Below are 22,536 nucleotides of genomic sequence, written 5' to 3' on the forward strand. Positions count from 1 at the left end.
CTTTTGACTTGTAGGGTAATCTTTAAAGTGGAACTATTATGTGCATTTCAGGCTAATTTATTTTTATTTCTGAGACCAGAAGGGCTGGGATTGATCGAGTTATTGTCACAAATCGCTTTATTTACTTTAGACCAACCCTCTCCATAGGCTGTAAGATCAGCCTGTGGGCAAAACGAGTGGATTGAGACTCTTCCGCATTAAGCCCCGCCTCCCGCCAGATGTAAGTTGCCACTGATTGGTCAGCTGCCACTGCACTACATCGGGAGTGCGCACCGCAACTGCTTTTGCCGTCATTGTAACGTCTCATAAACAGAAGGATTAGGCTCATATGAACTAAATAAAAAAAAAACAAAATACAATGTCAACACATAGCATACAGCCCTACATGTTGGAACCTGAATCAGACCCTGAAAACGAAGTGGAAAACAGCAACCCACAGCAACGAATGCAGCAGGATGTCTCTCTTTGGTAAACTCACCAGCCATCGTTGGAAATAACTTTATTCAACATTTTCCACCCGCCTGATGTATTTGTACATGCCCTTGTTAACCAGTAGAAGGTAACCAATCACCGAACCTTATCCCCGGGACGTCACAAGGATTTCCAAGTAGAAAAAAACTCTCTAAAACGACGCATTTTTTGTCGCCATGGAAACCGAATGGAGAGAGTGCTCAAACTCAAACATGCGTTTAGGTGATAAAAAACAGTGTTATTCACATGTCTGATGAGGATTCAACACTGTAACACTGTAGAAAGCGCAGAAAACTTAAAATACCATAATAGGATCCCTTTAAGTAAACACTTCAAATGGTTGATGTGAAAATCAATATCGGTGTGTAGAGTAACCCTTAACCTGACATCTGCTGGCACTGTGTCCACATAATCAAAGACATTTGATAAGTGAACTTAGGGAATTGTGTACAGCAAAATTTGTTTCAGCTGAGGACGTTTCACAGTGCTTCATAAATAAAGTTGCTGTGGTTTGGTTTGGGGTTCGGGTAATTGAACAAACGGGGTTGCATAGTGTCATCAGAAGGTTGCTCTTGAGGCTACCACATAAACTGCAGAAACCTGGAGGTCACTAACAAGAAAGAAAAATTGCTGGTTAGTTTGGGATCTGAGCTTGATGTGATTATCCTTCCTGCTTGTAATAAACATATTTCTTGAGTGTTGGGACTCACAACACATAAACAGTAGTTAATCCCATCTCAGTTTACAGTGCAGTCTTGACCCGGAGCAGGTGAGACGGCTTCATTTCATTCTTGCTCTTCAGGTGCAGAAGGAAAATTTGTTTAATTCTATCTTTTGTAAACTTTATTTTGTTTTAAGTGTCTCAAAAAAAAACAACAAAAAGCAACAAAAGACAGCAGAAGCACTTCAACTCTAACAAAAAGAAAAATGAAGTAAAAGTAAGATGTAAAAAGCTCGAGTGTATTCTGTCTTTAGGTCCCATTGCAGGTCACGTGGGCGATGGCAACTTCCACTGTCTGATGGTCGTGGATCCAAATGACCCAGACGAGCTGCACAGGGTCCACTTGTTCACGGAGAGGCTGGCCAGGTAATGTCTAACTTCTCCAGTCAGGAGTTTATAAACTCTCAGTTAACATGTTTACTGCTCAGTCCTTGGATATCACATGAACAGTGTATGTACCTGATGCTGATCAATATGTGTGTCTTCATCAATCTGTCTTTGACTGATATTCATTTTGACAGTAAATCTTGATTCAGTTTCATTCAAAGTCTCATGACTAAACCATCTTTTACTTACATTTATTATTCTTAACTGTGTGAGTCAAGATTATAAATGGCACTTGGTTTCCCACTGTGGTTGTCTAATGTCTTCTGTAACTGTGACTTGAATGAGAAATCCCAAAACCTTTGACATTTCATAAAATATGCCAGTCAACTGGCCCGTAATCCTGATCAGATTAACTGCATCTTTGAGCTGGCAGTCTTATAAAAGCACAACTTGCTGATGATATAATGTCAACTGGAGCATGCTTAGTTTTGCATGGATGCCACACGAGTTCCATAGAAATCCATCAGAGCCAATTGGACCATTTTCCCAGTCAGTCAACTACAGGCCTTCCTTGTTCTGATCGGATCAGGCTTTGTACACAACTCAATTAGCTGTGATTGGATCTAATCTTTGCCAAATATTTTGTGTCTCACAGCTCTTGGTTGACGATACAATTTTTGTCTTCATGTATTAAAAATAGTTATTGATAACAATGATAAACAATAAGTCGACTAAATAAACTCTTTTTTTCAATCCATACATAATCAATACCCACCCCCATCTCTCCCAGTTTGTTTACTCCAGAGGGCCAAACATTTAAGATTGTGGTTTTAGAGAAGCTCAGGTTGTTTGTCCATAGATGATTATTTTTGTCCGCTGCCAACACAATCTTCTCTAAATTGGTTTTGTAAAACTTTAAAGAGCTGCCATCTGCTTAGGGGTCAGTCTGAGGACCCCACAGGGTAATATCAGAGGATTAGATGGAGAAAGCCACAGCAGTGCTGAAAATGTTGCAGGTTTATCGCTCAAAATGTTTGTTGTTCCTGTCTGAGAAATTATTTTCAAGTCCCAAGTTGGTGATAAATGTGTTCATATACGGGTTGCTGTATTTATTCTATAATCTAACAGATGTCTTCAAGTGTATATGTTATATATGAAATCTGATTGGGATTTCATGTAGTAGAATACAGATACATTAAGTTGAATCAGGTAAAAAGAGGTTAAGTTTGACTGTATATATCTATTTTTATTTGAATGATTGTGTGTACAGTTTTCAGGTTTGAACATGCAAAGCAACAGCCTTGTTTATTCCCTTGCAGACGAGCGCTGGCCATGGATGGTACATGCACTGGAGAACATGGAATCGGTTTAGGAAAGAGAAGACTGCTCTGTGAGGAGATGGGACCTCTGGCCATGCAGGTCATGCAGAGTCTTAAGGATGCCCTTGACCCAAAGAAATTGATGAACCCAGAGAAAATCCTGCAGCAGGGAGAGTTGTAAACTGTGTCTGTAGATAATAGCGTGACAAGAGCTGTACATCAGTGTGGAATTTAAAATCTGTTGCATTAATAATTGCTCTTAAACCACCAAAACAATGAATGTTGTGTTAAAATGAAGCTAAAATCTGTGGGGTTTTTGATGAATGTCAGATTTTCATTTAGGAAATTAATTTGCTGCTTTTAGTGAAAACCATAAAACCGTAACAAAAGGTGACTGAAATAAACTGTTAAGATATTTATTAATGTTAAACACATCCAGGAATCATGACTTAAAACATATTCATATTTAGGAATCTTTCATTTTATTATATGGTTTTTAAATAAATATTTTAGTCTCATAAGACACAACAGGCCCTGCGATGGACTGGCAAGTTGTCCAGGGTGCACCCTGTCTTTCGCCCAAAGACTGCTGGGATAGACTCCAGCTTCCCCGCGACCCTTCATTGGATTAAGCGGTTAGGATAATGAATGAATGAAGACACAACAGAACAAATTGGGATTAAGATCAGTGTCCAGTTTACTAAAATGAGATTGTTTTTGTCAGTGTGAATCGATGAAACAATAAACACCTACTTTTCTTGTCTGTTTTTTAACATAAAACAGAGTTTTTCCACTAATCTGACTATTCTGTTATTAAGAAACATTCTTGTTAAATCCAGATTCATTTAATTTCCTTTTCTAATGTTCTTAAGGGAAGGCTACCACTCTTCAAGAAACAGGTTTGTGGACTTTTTTAAACTACAGACTCCCAAAACCCCACTTTCTTGAGAAAGACAAACTAATATGTGGAGGTTTGTAGGTTTTATTTGAATAAAGTATGAAAAACACTAACATTTTAGATGTTACACAACCACAGTTTATAAGAGGTTTATTAATCTGTGACCTGTATTTACTTTCAAGTTGGATTATTTGTAACTTGTAAACAAGTTGTAGGTGCTGGCCTCCACACACCAGGGGGCGCTGCAGCCGACATGCAGATTTAGAGGCAGATTTAACCATCAGGTTCTACTATTTCAGCCACAATCAACATCATTTGTATTCAGTTGAGGAAGGAACTAAAATCAAAAGCTAAATAAAAGTTCCACTTGACCTCCTTTTATTGGTAAAACACTGAACTAAATATGAAGAGGGGTGCTAAAATAAACTGACAGGCAGGTCCCGGGTCTAAATCCCACTGCCATTAAACTGGAGGAACTGGTTTGATCCAAACTCCTATCCAGACTTCAAAGCTGAATCCAGTCTTGACATGTGGCCGTGATGATGCAGTACTGCGCTCCTCCACGTGGAGGCAGTGGCGCGTGCTTGACAGAAAACTTCAATCATGCGAATCACATTAGAAGATGAACAGGATGCTTTAGTTCTGCCTCAGTGGTTCGTTTCTAATGCTCCAGCACACAGCTGTAAACTGATCTCAAAACACCCAGCTTCTAAACTACAATCAGTTCCTTCTGTAATGTTTTAACTCGCTTGTATTTTAGTTTCTAAACTGTTAATTTTTTATTATTGATTCGTATAAAAGATAATAAGCACATAGAGTAGATTTACAGCTCTACAAAATGACCATAATGTGGCATAAACAACTGCATAATGACCACATCACCTTTCAACATTATGTCAGTGGTAAAATAATTATCCCAAATAACAACAACCCGACCTTAAACACATACACAAATGATTAGAGAAAAACAACATTAACAGATATGCACAAAATGACCATAAAGTGATGAAAATGGCCACAGAGGTATAAAAACAAAAGGTCATCACTGAGCTAGACTCAGCTGTCTGAAACTGACATGAATCAGCAACAGAGTATTTCATAGTGAAGAGAATAAGCAGAAAAGGACAGAAAGAGAAAATTTAAAAGTAAAGACAACTACAAAGACAAACACAATAACAGAAGCGGACATGAATCAGATGGAAAAGATGCAAAAACAGATCCCACAACAAAGAAAAGAGTGAACCATGACCACTGTTAAAAACAACAAAAGAAGAGAAACTGACCACAATAAATGAACAAATTACTCTAATGAGAATGTCTCAGCTGCAGATTTCCTGGATGATGGAGACAGCCAGATATTTTATTAATTTTGCATCCAAATTTTCTCTCTGAGGCTTTTAATTAATTAAACTGAGAGTTAAAGGAAAACAACTGGGAACACAAATGCAAATTAAAAAGGAAACAACATGAATTACATCCACAAAAACACATAGCTGAAAACCAGGAGTCTACATGAACTAATGACAGAACACGCAGCAGGTAAAACAAACAAAGGAAACCAGGCGTGACAAGGAAAAGGAACAATTAAATTCAGAAAAAAACAGGTTGAAACTGGAAGTAACTGGTCATAAGGAAGCAGAATGAAAAGTCCATGATCGATGACTTTGTGGTGTTTTGTTGTGACTGTACTAAATATTTTACATGTCGTACATTCCCCTGAATTAAATACCTTCAATTAAAATAATTGGCCATCATCAGTTCTCATCATGCCCATAAATATTACTGGTTGGCATGATTTTCTGTCACTGGTTAGACTCAGCAGACTATTATTTACCACAACATAGTCCAAAGTTGTAACTTGTCTCAGGTGATCAGCCGGACTTTCACTCAGGCAGCCGGGGTTTGACTTCTCTTGACTATGAATGTTTGGGCTTCTTTGACCTCAATCAGCAATATCTTCTTACAAGTTTTCTTAAATTTGTTTTAGTTGAGAAATTTCTTACAAAACCGCTATCAGATTCATGAACCGCAGAACTGTTTGTATCTTTTCTCTTAAATAGCAGAATACCAATCCCTGGCAAGTTAAAAGGATGGAGCAGCTGGCACTACTTTGCATAGGTGCATACTACAAAGGAAAAAAAAGAATAGACCGTAAAAAGTCAAGATTTCTGGAAATGGACACATACAGACAAGTAAAAATAGCAAACATGGTGACAAAAGGAAAAATGAAAACAAAAAAAACAATGATGATGTTCCTTGAAGCCTAATTTCCATGTTTTCTAGTTGTTACTTGATTATAAGTAATCCCGTGTTGAGCTTCAAACAGTATAAAAGTTGCTTTATATACAAACGGGTCATTAGTTTCTCTTCAACTTGGACTGCAGTCTGCAGTCTGGTCCGTAAGCATGTCAGGACGCACATCTTTGCAGTGTCAGGGCTGAAGGCGAGTAAATAAGTACATTTTCATTATGTAGCCTCCTGAACCTTCCACTGTTTGTGAAGAACATTTCCACCTGCTGTGGGATCATCTGAGGTATGATTGACCTGTGGAGTGAACGGTGCAACTAAAGAATCAGGACATTGGTCTTCGATGACCAATGTCCTGCAGGTTTTCCAAGTGTCCCTGCTGCAACACACCTGATTTAAATCAATGTGTATCTAGCAGACATGTGCAGAGCTTGTCTGTTCCTGAGTCTGGTGTTTTCCAGCAGTAACACTTGGAAAACCTGCAGGATGCTGGGGCTTGGGGATCCCTGCTCCAGGTGAGTCTGATGGGTATTGTTAACCAAGAGGCCAGGCAATAAACTTCATTTGTTAATAAAACTAATTGTTAGAATAAAAGCCCACTATTACGGTAAATTGCAGTTATTAAACTTCAGCAGGTGGATCTGGGAGTCACAGGTGACTTTGGACATTTGTAAGGCGACGTTGTGGTGGAGGGAACGGATCAGGTTTGTGTGCTGCCTGTTGCTCTTATGGTGTTAAGAAAACCAGGAACAAAATCAAATCCTTCTTGACTGTAACTTGTTCGTGAATAAAATGAAATGAAAAATACTTTATTAATCCCCAAAGGGAAATTCAATCTAAATCCCCAAAGGGAAATTTAATATGAAATGAATGAATGAAATGATGAAAAATAGTTTAATTTTCCCTTTTTAGAGAAATGATCAATTTGGACTATCCATATTAATTAACAAAACACTTTCTACTTTACTAAATGTTATTAAAAAATCTGACAAAACCTTTACTGTCGTTACATTGCTGTATTTCAATGAGCAGAGGAGCAGAAAACGACGTGTTGGTCCGTAGAGTATTCCTGAATGTTCAAGACTTTGGTGAATGTCTCAATAAATTGTAGAATTTAAGAACAAATTTGAAAGGTTACTGAATGAATCCCATTGTTTTATGCTGTTATTTGTTTACTTTAGCATCTGGATTATTTTCTAAGTTTACTGAGAGAAACTGGTCTTTGACACACCAGTGTTTGCAGAGAGATCATCCCCAGTCTGGACTGGCTTGTGTCTTAATGATGGCACACCCTCTGGAGAGAGCAGTTCACCTACATGACACAAAACCTTTACCACCATAACAATTCAGAGCAGACATTTAACCATTCAGACAAAAAAGCACACTTTAAAAAGTGCTCTTAAACCTAAGCAGCTTTGTAGAACAACCTCCAAGTGGTTGGTGGTCACAGCCTCTGACACAACCCCCCACAGCAAGCTTAAACCTTTGGATTTAGTTTAGTATTATTGTTTCCCTTCAAATTGAAAAGTATTTGAAGACATTTTCCTTCTAGGTTTAGAAAATGATGGCATCACAATAAACGTGTTAATTGACTAAATCTAATTGAACCAGAAACGCAAACAAAAGCGTGGGATATATCCAACTCTGTGCACTATAATTGTGCAATGGCTTAATAAGCTGGTAAAATGCAAAGTATGTGAAATATATGTTCAGCTAATAGACCCCGGTATTTCATTCAGCTTTTTAAAAAGCTTGTTTTTCAGAATTTATGGCATCAGACATTTATTATTGTTTTTTCCAAAATGCAGTCATCATTGTGATATTTAACATCCAAAATGATCATTTTTTTTTAGATTTTAAATAAGAATTTATTTTCCTCAATGGCAGGTTTGGACAGCTGGGTACGCTCTGGCGCTGGACGATACTGCAAATTTCGCCAACTGATGCCAATATCTTCACTTTTTTCTTGAAATTTCACATTAATTTGATTATTTTTTTCTTTAATTATTGATCAGGATTATGATCATAATTAGACAATGAAAAAGTTTTTGTCAAGTTAAACATTATTATAAAGAAACCGAATGGCAGAACTGAGAAATTTAAATCCAAGATGTTTTGTTTGTAAACAAAACAAAAACAAACAATCATATCAACAATGTAACAAGATAATAAAAGTTATTCTCTTTTACCACACACACTTGTTTGAGAAAAATAAAGTCAAGAGTGCAAATTAGTTAAATGATTAGATTAGATGAAGATGATAAATCCCATTGGTAAACAGTATTGCTACTTTGATATGTGGATTAAGCCGCCCGGCTCTAGCTTGCTCTTCCATCACATACGACTGTTGTATTCATGTGGTGTTCACATTATAGCTTCAGGGTGAAGGAGGAAGAAAAAAAATGCAGTTTTTGTCTATTTTATTCACATACATTAAAATAAAAAGGATATTTGTATTATGCAATATGAGAAAATTGATCTTTATACATCCAGACCTTAGAGGTGTGGATGCAGAAATTTTAAGGTCGCTTGTAAATCTCAAAGCTAATATTTGCATTCACAACTTTCCTATTCACTTTATTCTTAAAAAAGTCCAAACCTAGTATTTTTGTTTATTTATTTTAGGAAAATTGAGTAGGGCAGGAGATCTTGAGGTGAGTAAAGTGAGACACATCCTGCTCTGCCTATGACTGGCTCACTTTATCCATTAATCATAGCCTTATGCCAAACCTGACCTGGGTAGGTTTAGGCATGATGTATGATAAATTTAAGCAAGCTTGGCCTCCTTATCCTAATAAATAAAAAAAAAGGTGGGATAGAAACAGATGAAAACAAAATAGTCCAACTGGACTCAAAACTTCTGACATCCAACCAAAACCATCTGTTCCAAGCACCTTCCTGCATCTTTAGCTTTTGTGGCCCATTTCTAAAGATTACTGTCTGTATCTCTCAGATGCTTCCAGATATGATGGACATTGCATCATCTGATGTTACTATTAATTACAAACTCACCCACATTACAGTATATATTGCAGTATTATCGACATATTTTCTGTAAGTCATATGTCAAGCATTGTCTTTAGTCTAAATAGTAAATACTTCAACAAATATTTCATCTTTTTACCATCAAGTATCTACAATTTTACATCATATTTTAGATTTTTTTCAAGCAACTATTGGACAACTACTTGAAATATTAATCACCATTTAAACAAATACTTTTAAAATAATTCTTTAACCATTTATGGATAAATTACACTGTTCAGACTTCAGACAATTACAGCTAAATAAATAGAAGATTATGTTTTTATTTTAATGAAACACTGGTGAGAAACGGCCTAACACTCCACGATAAAGATGCCCTCCTGTGCTGGCTGTGTTTTTGTTTTAACCTGTGTGATTACATATATTTTTAGAACCACTTGAGTTGATTGTGTGTCTGGTTTACGTGAGTCTGTGTGTGTGTGTGTGTGTGTGTGAGTGTGTTTACACGAGTGAGTAGCAGAGAGTGGACCATTTATAGGCTTGCTGTCATTATAGCAGGACAGATTAACACCTTTTGTATGACACTAAGTACTTTACCATAGTTTACCTTATTGGGCAGAACAGACCAAGATGACTGCATGAGACCGACTGTGTGTTAAAGTGAGGAAACAAAGAGCCAAACTGAATAAAACCTAACTAATTACACACTCAAACGCAGGATTAGACCAAGTAAATCCCAAACCTAACATGTGAGCCAGTAATCCCAATAATTTAGCATATGGTAGGAAACTCAGTGCATGACTTGACAACAATATCCATGGTTGGTGTAAGGCCTGACAGAGGGGAAAGCCCCAGAGGATCATGGGTAAAGGAGAAGAAGAAGCACATGCAGCTTGTCTGCCGTTCTAATATGACTTGGGGAGTAAACTGAAGCAGTAATTCCTTTGAACTGTAACTTTTCCACAGTAGTTTCTGTTCAAGACTTTTCACAGCTGAATTGTTCAAACAATCTCGTATCTGTTTTATGATCCAAAAGTACCAAACACTGTATAAAAGTGATGAAAAGCATTAAAAAAAATATTTTGCCTGATGTGTAAGTTTGCTGACAGTTGTGTTGTTTATTTCTTGTATGTTTTTGGTAGTTTAAAGATGCACCAGAGAACTTTTGCAGTTTTTTCAGTGACACGCCCTGTACTGTGGATTCTCGCACATCTTTTCTTGACTCTTGTCTTATGTCTTGCCCTGTCCTTTTCTTTCTTTCTTTCCTCTCTTCCTCTGATAATCAGTCACTGTATGTTTATAGCTGTTTGCAAGCATGTGATACATGCAACTCTTCTGCAACATGACGCGGTGTCCCAGATGAAAAAGTTGTATAGCACAGTTTCTCAGCCTCAGGATGGACATAAAGGACATCACTGTGCCATCAAATGAGTCCAAAATGCAGAGTTTTAAGGCTGAAAAGTTACATAATGTGTCTTTAAGTTCATCAAATGTAAATATATTTGTTGTTTTTTCTTCTGAAACTTTGAAGAAAATCCAACATTTTGTTCCTTTTTTTTTATTCCTGAGGAGACATGACAAAATGTCTGTCCATAAAACTCCGAGTTTCATGGCACAGTGACATCTAATATGTACATTTCTGGAGGTGTCGCTGCCCAGCAGCATTCTGAAGCAGAGAAAACACACTATACTATGTACAACTTTTACTTCTGGGATGTTGTTTGACATTGCAGCACAGTTTTGCTTTATACACCCTGGCACATGCAGTTGGCATAAACACACTACAGTCATGAATTCACACCATGATTAATTATCCAAGACAGAAAGAAAGATAAGACAGACTTTTACTGGCTGGAGAGAGCTCACAGTACAGGTAGGACGCAGGACGGATGGGGCATTAGTCATCGCTTAGAGGTGCATCCCTGAGAAAATGGTAAAAGTTCTGTATTGAATCTTTACCTCAAACAAAACTGAAACTCGTGTTTTTATTCAACGTTTTACTGTTTTGCTAGTTTAGCATGGTGTATTAGACACAAAGTAAATAATAAATAGCTCTGTTTGCTGATCTGAAACTTTTGATGGTTTCATCTCATCACATGTCATTTTGTTGCTTTTTTCTTTTTCATGACATCTGTGAAATTGCAATCTGTTTGTTTTGAACTGAGCTGTGTAAACTCAGTGATTAAGCTCTGATTGAGATAATTGTTTACTGGAGGCATGATATAATTACTGGCAATTTATTTAAGTGAATCTAGATAAGGACAAAATGAATGTTAATCAATTTAATAAACAAATGTACAGCATGACTCCATGTATGATTTTCACGACAGGTTTGGAGAAATTGCAGTTTAGATATTATAGTTTATATTATTTTGTAGGACCTGTGCTAAGATATTTACTGGGTTGAAATTATTTTGAAGTTTTTTTTTCAAGGAGTAATGCATTCCAAATATTTTCCTGTAAAAGTACACAGAATAAACAATTGGTTTAAAATGGATCCAGTTTAGATTTATAAAAACACCGAAACTATAATGGATTAAATATTTCAAAAGTAAAGCATGCTGATGGATAGACATAATAAATGGTTTTATGACAATCCACTGTTTTTTATACATAATGTAATAGAGTGGGTTAAGTAATCATCTTAAATATTTTCATAGACCTCTGATATTGTTCTATTCCAACTTTAATCATATAAACATATTTTTTTCAAACTATCATTTAGTTTTTGTCTGTTGAACACTTTAAATAATCAGATTTTGAATAATAAAATGAGATGAGTCGTATAAAGCTAAATGTAAAAGAAAAATGATGTGTTTTTTTTTTAAATTATGTATTTGTTATAAGAACACTTTTTTTTGGCAACAAATCTTACTGGTAGAGAGATTGTTAATTTTTTTTAACCCATTACATTCCAGCATGACATATATGATACATACAATTTCTGAGACATCTGGCATCACTTTATGGTACAAAGTTTGCTCTAAATCCTGTTGAACATAACCTGATACTTGATTTCTGTCCCCTGATGAACATCAGAAAGCAGAAGTTTAAACCAAAACATTTGACATATTATATGGAAATAAATCTCTAAAACTTTTAGGTAGTTTTTAAATTTACATTTTGTTAAAGAGACTAAGACTTCATATTTTTAAAAAAATTGACTTTTTACATGTTTTTTAATGGGTTTTGCCTTAATGGATTAAAGGGTGCCACATTTGTCAAGAAAATGTAATGTATTAATGGGATGATCAGCAAAAGTGATTATGTGGGTTGTGGCAATAAAAAAATTTTTTTTTCTCCATTTCCAAAAAGCTGATTCTGTTATTGACTCACTGTAGCTCATTGGATTGATTGATTAATGTGTGAAAAAAAGAAGTTGTATTCATTTCACAAATGGGAGCATCAGGGGAATCTGGAAAGCCACAACAACCTACATAATGCCATGCTAAAATCTAACGACAGATTACTGACATGATTGACATACATATATATATATATATATATATATATATATATATATATATATATATATATATATATATATATATATATATATATATATATCTATATCAAAACTTAACTTTTATGAGCTTGATTAATATTATATGTTGTAAGAGCAGTTCCCATGGTGATGGTTGCTGCGCTGGGACGGCTTCTGGTGTGGATGAATTCCCAAGATATTGTTTCCTCACCTCAGCGTCAAGCCAGATATTTATCCTTAGATGTTTATATACAATTATATTTTTCATATTGATCTTTTTTAGTTAAAGAGAGAGAAACTTGAAGTTTCAGTTTGTGTTCGTGCAGAGAAGGATGGGGTTGGACATGTGTGCTGTGTGGGTGTGGGCATGATGATATGTACAAGAGTATTATCACGTGTTTATGTGATGGTTTTATATATACTCAGATCTCTCTTTTTTTTTTTTTTTTTTTTTTAAATGTAAATCACTTTGAACTGCTCTTCTACGAAATATGCTTTTATAAATAAAGTTTTATTTGATTTTAAGTAAATGTGTAAAAATATGGGATGTGATTATTTCAAGAAAAATTATAAAATGCTTCACAAAATCTTACTTTAGTTTCCAACACACATGATTATTTCAAGTGAACCTTACATTAAGTCATTGATGGACTCAAAATGGGCCCTGCTTTTCAGCAGAGAATGGTGTGTGAGGGGTTTTTGCTAACTAATATCAGACCACACTTGTGTCTGTGACAGTGCAGCAGCTGCTTGGATATTGGGTTTTAAACAAAAGGATGACCAGACACTGAAGTATAACTTCTTCTTATTTTTGTCTGAAACATGTTTTTTGTACACTGGAAGTATGAAGAAAAGCAGATCATTGCTGATTATATATATATATATATATATATATATATATATATATATATATATATATATATATATATATATATATATATATATATATATATATATATATATATATATATATATATGTATATATGTGTGTGTGTGTGTGTGTGTGTATTTTTCTGTCTAAACCAATTTTACATTTTATGCTGCACACACTCCTGATCTCATCCCAATGAATGACACCAGACATTTACAATGTTATCAGATTTATACCATTAACGGGAGGACAACAAAAAGTAGGCTAATCCATCAACACAAATCTCCTTACTTTATTCACTACATTTCTTAGCAAACAAAGCAGCCTGTACTGTTCAACTTTTAATCGTTCTAAATATGAACGCAGATGTAAAAATATTAAATTATATGTGGCTTGAATTGGTGACAGTAAAGTTACAACATTGCATTTAGTTGTTGTTTTTAGCCTATAATGAACATTATTTAATGAAGAAAAACAACTGACCTCAATTGTTTGCCAGTCACAATAACATAAACCTTGTTTGCCTAAATATATAATGTTTTGGACATGTGTTTGTGCCATGTAAATAAGCTTGTCCAACACGTGTAATGACCACGAATATGTCGTGAAACTGACTTCTTATTCAACAAAGGACACTACAAAAAACAAGAAAACAAAATATGATAAAATCCCATGTAAACTGAGTAACCTACACCTTCTGGTCTCACCACACCTGTCTTCTCCTAAAATACCTCTCATATGATCCAGCAGATGAGACCCCCCTCTAACAGAAAACCAGGCCAATCCCATACTGAGGAATTAAACCAATGTCTTGTCGCTGCACCGTCTCCGTCCCGTCTGTATTTTTGATCCGAGCTTGCGCACTGAAACGCGTCCATTGTCTGGCCAGTAGCGGCGGCAGCGGCGCGGCAGCGGAGCGGCGACGGAGCGGCAGCGGAGCGGAGCGCTGATCTGCGCGCAGGGGAGCGGCTTCACTGTGACCCCGATCTCCGGGGGAGGAAAAAGCGACCGCTGGTTGGAGCTCAACGGACCGGACACACGGCGTGGACGGTGACGACGTCATTTTACCTCCAAGACAGACCGTCTTTTTCTCGGCGGTCAGACAGACAGCAACAGTTGTCACGATATCTGAGATGAGATGAGGCGCGAGCGGCGGAGTGAACACTGCGGCGCTGCTGTGATTCCGGACCGGGCGGGATAAACGTGTTGCTGCCGGATATGCAATGGTAGGATAAGCACCTGGGACGGCGAGGGGAGCATCTGGTTTAGTCGTGCTGGGATTCTAGCGTCATTCGGCTCAGCAGCCACCCCCTTACACACACACACATACACACACACACACACACACCTCCTCCCCGGCCGTGTCTGCGGGTGAGGTGAATCCAGACGTCAGGGCTGGCTCATGTTCCGCTCAGCAGGGAAACGGGCTGTTGCGTCTGCAGAGAGCCAGAGCTGACGAGCCTGCTGACACGCGCGGACAGCCAGGCAGACAGGCAGGCCGAGAGACAGACAGGAGCGAGGGGAGGGGGGGCGACAGCCTGTTTGGGCTCTCTCGACCCTTAGCGGATCGAGCCGAGCCCCCTCCTGCTTCCACACAGAACCCCCACCCATTTCTCTCCCGCTTTGGATGGGGGGAAAACAGAGCACGGCAGGGCGGCCCCGGGGTGCTTTTCCCGGTGTCTCTTCGGATGACAGCGCGGTGCCACCCTCGGCCCACTTTGGTCACTACCGGCCGAGCGGAACCATGGGCCTGCGGAGCCGCTCGGTGAGCTCCGTGGCCGGGATGGGCATCGACCACAGCTCCGCCGTGCCCTTCGGTTTTTACACCCCCAGAGGGACGGACTCGGATCGAGCTGGAGGGGGGTCAGGGGGCACGACCGCGGCCCCCCATGGAACCGGTTACCAGGACACTGGGGGCGGAGGGCACCACACGGACGGGGTGCTGTATTTGGGGTCCCGGGGGTCGCTGGCTGACACCTTGCCCCTGCACATCACACCCCGCTGGTTCAGCGCGCACAGCGGTAAGGTCTGCTGCACAAACACGTCCTCTTTCACACACTCACACCCATCAGCAGGCAGGTTTTTTCTTTTTATTATTATTTTAGGGACGGCTGAGGGATTAATCATCGCACAAACACAATCCCACGGACAGCAGCAGCTCCCATTCCCAGACACCCACCAGCACCCACACCTTGTTTACCTGCTGGGAGTTTGCCACTGCGGTGCCATTAAATTTGGCTGCGCTGAAGGGAAGTTCAGCAGGAAAACGCGCCGACAAAGAAACGCTTTCCTCATAGCAAACTTGATATCTTTCTTGTAGCAAACTGTCTGAAAGTGAAGATACTGAGCATTGGTTTAATCAAACACCCACATGACGGAACTGTTTATAGGCTATTTCACAGTTATGTGCGTGTTTATGCTGGATTTGGATGAGGTGCAGCTTCATCTTTACTGTCACGCGCTGCGCTATCTGCATAGGTCATTCCTTGTTGTGTGAAATGACACTAATAAGCCTGTTGCCAAATCTGGCTGAGTCAATTAGCCCTGCGATTAGAGTGGAAGGAGGGAGGAGAGTGATGGAGGTGGGTGAGACAGGGGAGGGAGGATGGAGAGAGGGGTTGAGAGGGTTGTTCTTGGTGTTAATCATCAGCTTACTTCTCTCCACAATATGCCTCTGTTTTTTAACACACCTCCACAGAGATATAGGACTGCACATGGCCAAGTTAATAAAAGGCCAGTTGAGGTCATTTACACTGAAACAGAAACAAAGTAGTTTCAAAGTAATCTTAAAACACATGTTCCAAAAGTCCAAATATGCTGCTTTGTTTACTCTTTTTCCTGGTTCTTTGTTGCACTGAACTCAGAAAATGGGCTAAATAAATAAGACCTGAAAAACACGGTAAGCCTTTTCTTATCTAAGTTACTTGAAAAAAAAAAGAACCTGAGGATTTTTTAAATGAAATTAAATCAATATAAACAAAACTAATCATCATAAAACTACAAGTGAAGTCACAAGATAGAGGACCTGACATCAATCAGTGGCGTGAATTTGCATGTAATCAGATTATTTAGATCCACATGACTTGAAATAAACATCAAACTTCTTTTTTTTTTTTTTTTTTTTAATAATCCTTGGAATTCTGGTTTTAACCACATTGCCTTGGTTGATTACACAGCAACCGCATCTGCTGAAACGCGCAGCATAAAGTAACTGAGGAACATTATGAGCACTCTTCCACTTCTGTTCCTCTTCTACACAGCAGGTTCAGCCAGGTCCCCAGGCTCTCATTACCAAAACCCTGACCGCCTCACAGCAGGAGGAAAGCAAGTCAGACGTCAACATCTCAGCTGTTTTTACCCTTCTTACATTACCGACTGACTCTGATGTGCTTTCATATCAGGCGAAAAGGCTGAAGGAGTGGAGGGCAATCTGTAGAAAATTGGAAAATTTGAAGCAGTTGCACATGTCAGATAGCAAGGCTGAACAAAGAAGCCTTAAGGAAACAATTTGCAGACTGAAAGCGGCAGTGTTTTCATGACTACATCGCTTTTTGGCCATTTTGTGGGCGGGCTGATATTCTGCAAAGTTCTTCAGAGTTTCATCTGAAGACTTTTAAAGACCTTTTAAAACCAGTGGAAACACATTTCAATACCTCCTGTGATATTAAATTGAAATTTTGCAAGGTTTATGGAGGGCTCATATGGGATTAGCTCCCTAAGGTTTAGTTTGGACCCAACAAGACAACAATAATGATGAAAAACAACTATAAAAAGATCCGAAAAAGCCACAAAAGGCTGTCAAATAACTGTAAAACAATGTTGAAATGAAGTGAAGCAATAACAACTACAGAAACTAGAGAAAGACAAATAACTTCAGAGCAACAATGTAACTACAGCAACATAAAACAGCCAACAAAGGGATGTCAAAGGGTTATAAAAGGACATAAAAGAGCCAGAGAGACATAAAATAATTGCAAAGTAACTACAAAGATAAAAAATAGCGACAAAGAAACCTTTTAGAGACATCAAATGTCGACATAAAACAGTTACAGAGAGACAGCATACCATTACAAAGAGACATGGAGCTGCTGTGAAAGGACATAAAACAGAGATTACACATCACACAGTGACACAAAAAAAGCCACGCTGATGTGAAAACTTCTCACACAGATGCAAAATGACCTTAAAAGCCCATCAGTAACGCCAACGTTATGTTAAAGAGGGACGAGAAATAAAAATAACGCGAAAAGTAATTTCATTTCCAGGTTTGTATCCAACATGTTCTTTCATTTACAATATTTACGTTTTCATATTTCATGTCTGAAAAGTAGCGGGGAGAAGTATAAACGCCATTTCTACAATACACTGTAATACTCCAAAATATTGCACTCAAATTTCACACTTCACAATAATAAATAAAAAAAGTAACGATTTCCACAAAATATTTCTAGTTTTAAATACCGTCACATCAGCATCATAATCCTTTGTTAAACTGTGTTCTTTCAAGCTTATATTAATATCAGCATTTTGTACCTTCGATTAAACTGGTACCAGTTTTAACTTTATTTGACCCGTTAAGCTGTGTTACCACTGTAACACACAGACAACACACACAGATAAAGTTGTTCTGAAATGCTGCATTTTTAAACTATTTGGGCTGTGTTAAACATTAACGGAGATGAAAAATAAGTGCAGGTAAATCCAAAATGCCCGCAAAAAGATAAAACCACGATGAAACAACCTGTTATTTGCAAAATTACCACCAAGTGATAAAAAAAATGCACAATGACACAAATACTTATCAAAGAGCAAATGATAACACGACGATGACAGTAATTAAGCAAAGGGACACAGAGACATAAAAGCAGTTTCAAAGAGACACAAAACAGCCAAAAGAAGGCAAAACAACCACAAATATATGCAAAATAATTCTGAAGGGGTACAAAAAGCCACACAGAGACATAAAAGAGCTGCACATGAATGGCAAATAGCTATAAAGACAATTAAAAGAAATTATATTGCTGCAAAAACAGACAAAAAAACTACAAAAACATATAATGTGACCCCATTAGGGTTCAGAATGACCACAGGTAGAGCTGGAATTACCATGAAGACGCATAAAACAGCAGCAAAGAAAGGTCAAACAGCCATAAAGGGACTCGAAACATCTCCAAAGCGATTCAAAATGACCATAAAGAGGAGAATATTAGATACACTGAAGGGCTCTTTCCATGCCCGAGTGGCCTGAAAGTTTCTTTTTTACAATGTTATTGCAAAGCAAAGTGCTGGAGTGAGTTCAGGAGCAACTTTGCACTCTGTGTTTGGGCCACTTTGGCGCATGAATGGCACGAGGATCAAATCAGAAAGCCAGCAAGTATTCAGCAGCTGACAAACCTCATGATGTAGCAACGGTACGATGAATGAAATAACCTTAAATATGGAATATTTTCTATTTTCTGATGGCGACCTGTTGGACGGACATACACCTTCTAACTGTACGCTGTTGGTTTTTCTATGCATTGAAAAAAACCAGCTGGTCTGTTATAATTAAAAAGTTGAAATGATAGCGATGCCATTGCAACAGCTGTTCTGTCAAGCAGAAATGAAGTTTTTTATGTTCAGAAACACGGAGATATGACAGGATTTAGCAGTGCTGCACACCCCTGACTCAGGTTTCACACATAAAAGATAAACAGGTCACTCAGACGAGCGACAGGCAGCTCGTCTGAGTGACCTGTTGTGCCTCAGATGTGAAAAGGACCATCAGGAGAGGTGGTGGAAGACAGCAAGATTTAAAGAAAAACTCATCTCCAATTAAAGTAAAGGTAAACCTTTATCTGTTATCAGGCGTTTGGAGGTAGATAAAGCTCACTAGATACGATCTGAAGCATGTGACCAACCAAAATGTCACTTCGGAAACGCTGTCATGATTGATTTGCTGCCTTTGTAACCAGTTTTGCCACGTTTCATTCAGAATGCTGAACGTGACCTTTGCTAAATTTTCATTCCACGTGTTGGGGAAGGAGATTTTTCTTGACGTTTCTGCTGTTCGCTGCCTTTAGAAGCACGACGGAGCTGTGTCAGAACATCCGCTGTTTATGGCTCCAGCAGGAAACACTCATCCTGGTCGAGCTGTAGCTGCAGCACAGGGCTTGTTTGTTTGTTTGTTTATTTATGCTACTGACAGCTCTATAAATAAATGATATGCACTTGGTTATAGTTCATATACGCTTATCTTTTCTATGTGTGTGCCATAAGCATCATACTACAGGACATATTTTTCTTTACTCATTTTGATTTCTGGAGTTACATAAAGGTTAAAAAAATGTATAAGTAGATAAAATGCATCCAATAAAATATATAATTAAACAAAAATAACAAGTTACAAATAATTTGAAGCATTGGGGTGTTAGTTTTTCACTACAAAAAAAAGGACTTGTGTGAAAAGAGACTTTTTGCTCATCATGTCAGTGTTTTTACGAGGAGTTTAAAAAAAAAAATCATTTATCTGACAAAAGCAAGGAAAACTAAATTTGATGAGTTTTTTTTTGCCCATTTAGGATATTTGTGACTTTGAGATGATTTTGAGATCTTCTCCCTTCTCCAGAAAGCCCATATTTGGTCTGATTAAGGTGGTATTGAGAGCAAGAAGAGTATTACCAGCTGATGAAAGAGCTGGATTCATTGGGACGTGTTCTCAGCTTTATTTTTCAGTCCAGTTTATATATCCTGCTGGGAACACTGGAAGCAGACACTGAAAACAACTTCTGCAATCTAATTATTCCTTTATTCATGAGATTGTTTGTCATAGAAATAATAAAGTGGTCAATTCATCCAATGCTATTTTGGATATTGATCTTTTCTGGGTGTTGTTTTTGAGTAATAAAAAAAAAAAAAAAAAAACTTTAAAAAATCTCAGCAAAAGGAAGAAAATGTAGAAGCTGAAACTTTTTCTAGAAAAATGTACAACAGCTTCAACTTGGACGTGTAAGTGTATGACAAACTTTTCATTTCTGAAATGCAACTAATATGTACGCGGTTTGCTTAAACTGTTCGCATTGAGTTCAGGTCTTGTGATACGAGGAACACATGTTTTATAAATGCGAGTTAATTATATTTTTGAGTGAAATTTTAGGCAGATAAGATTCTTGTGGAGTTTTTCAATGTACAGATTAAAAATTGAAGGTCAAATAGAACAAGAAAGAAATATGTTCTCTGTTTTTAAACTTTTTACATGTTATAAGCCAAAAAAAAAAAAAAAAATTAAAGAATGCTAAATATTGAAACCATGACTCTTAGTTCTATCATCCTCGGTGGTGGATCATTAGCTAGCTGTTATCAGTGTGATGCTAGCCATACTAATGCTTAATTGTGAATTGATACCAACGTTTTGTTGGACTTATTTTAGTAACCTATGGATAAAGACGCATCAAAACTTGGCTGTGTATATTTAAAGGATGACTGAGAAGCAAGAAGAGAATATATGTAAGAAATACTAAATACTGTATATATTCTCTTTCCTCCTGAGATATGAAAATGTTTAACATGCAGAGGTTTGTTGTGTCGCCGTCGTGCTGAATAAAAACTGAAAATAAACGGTATAATTAGGGTCTTTATGTCTAAAGTTTTCTGATGCCGTTCAGTGCTATCTGAGTCCTGGATGCTCTGAGGAGAACTAAACACTGCTTTAGCGGATGGAGCCTTGTGCACTTAAATCAGTGGTTCCCAAACTGGGGGGGCGGCAAGGCTAAATAAAACTTGGGAGATTTTACAAATTTGTTAGAATACTCATAGGAAATGATCAACAAGAGAGACTTCAAGTAATAAAAAAAGAGAAACTATGATGGAGCATATCCGTCCCTGCTTGACCAGTAATAGTAAAAACCAATGGTTCACAGTGAGGGACTGGAGCCACTGAAACTCAAGGAAAACAACAAATGAAAAACAAATATACCATCACAACATAAACTAAAATGCGCGCTTTTTCAGAATTGTTGTGATGCTACATGAAAGTAATGTCTAACAAAAATATTGGTCTGCGTTGAACAAAATAAATTAAGTGTATGAGTGATGCATTTTTATATTTACCCATGTGTGGCTGTAGACACAGCCATCACAGGGACCGTAGTCTTTAGCATGTACCAAAATATTATCATCCAATATAATGAAGTATGAAGCCAAACAGGTTACAACACCACTTTGGGACTTTTCATCCTCAAAACGAAAGAAAAGCCTGCAGGTTACTTTAGAAATAAACAGTCCAACTATCATATATAGTAAAGTTGTTTTACTAAAGCAGCATCCTCTCATAGAAAACTCCACTCACCTGAAGTAGTTTGCAGAGATTCCTGGTTTAAAATGTTTCACACTAAAGCAGAAGAATGGATAATAATACTGACATGGTTTTAATATAGTTACCTACAATACAGCCACTAAAACCAAACCATGCATTTCTTAGTTTGTTCCTTTGGTTCATGATACGGGACAGGGGCTCGACAATATCATCGTCGATCAAAAGGGGGCCCTGCAGAAAAAGTTTGGAAACCACTGACTTAAATTTTTTTTTTTTTTCTAGCAGTCCATGAACCACGTTCATATAAAAGCCGTTGTTGCTGCTGACCGCATGCTAACAACAACAGCAACGCAATGAGCAACGCAATGTGCACGTTGCTTCAGCCCTTTAGTGTCCGTGAACGTTCTGCGTAGAGTAACAACAGATCAGAGCTGCGTTATGTCAGGATGTGAACATGGTGATGACATGTTGTCAATAGAGAGCCAACAGCAAAGACGGTTTCACCTTGAATTCCATATATGGATCCAGATGTCCTTCTCTGCCATGTTTGGATGTCTGTAACTGATCATTAGACTGAAAGCTTTTTCCAACCAAGTGATTCAAGCCTGTTGCTGCACCTGCACCTGTACATGCTGTTAGTATGCATTATCTCCAGCACTAAATGCACTTTTCAGCCTTCCGTAGCAGTGGTACCACAAAGAAACAGGAACTGCCGCTCTGAAAATGTTGAGCTCGTTTCAGAGTTTCAGTTTTTTGTGACGCTCCCAATTAGCACTGGAGGCACATTGAGACGTCTCTCCCCTCAGGGACTGTAAACCCATCCACATACGCAAATGCTGGTTTCATTTTAAAACAAGGTCTCTGGAGACCCTCATTGCTGTTGTACTGAAAACAGTGTAAAATGGCTGTTAAGCAGGCAG

At 37.9% G+C, this 22,536-nt stretch overlaps 2 protein-coding genes across 2 annotated transcripts in view; both read left to right on the forward strand.

Moving 5' to 3' along the window:
• ldhd (lactate dehydrogenase D) overlaps positions 1–3,735 on the forward strand; it is a 29,541-nt gene extending 25,806 nt beyond the window's left edge. The window contains exons 10-11 of the mRNA XM_079255700.1: positions 1,447–1,558; positions 2,839–3,735. Of these exons, the coding sequence (XP_079111826.1) occupies positions 1,447–1,558; positions 2,839–3,019 (293 nt within the window). The 3' untranslated portion in view covers positions 3,020–3,735. The remainder of the gene's footprint in view (positions 1–1,446; positions 1,559–2,838) is intronic.
• Positions 3,736–14,208: 10,473 nt separating this feature from the next.
• The window catches only part of znrf1 (zinc and ring finger 1), a 72,101-nt gene continuing 63,773 nt past the window's right edge, over positions 14,209–22,536 (forward strand). Inside the window, exon 1 of the mRNA XM_079250028.1 lies at positions 14,209–15,344. Coding sequence (XP_079106154.1) covers positions 14,951–15,344 — 394 coding nt within the window. The 5' untranslated portion in view covers positions 14,209–14,950. The remainder of the gene's footprint in view (positions 15,345–22,536) is intronic.

The sequence above is a fragment of the Telmatherina bonti genome, assembly GCF_933228915.1.
Source record: "Telmatherina bonti genome assembly, chromosome: 2".
In the NCBI taxonomy this organism is placed as follows: domain Eukaryota; kingdom Metazoa; phylum Chordata; class Actinopteri; order Atheriniformes; family Telmatherinidae; genus Telmatherina; species Telmatherina bonti.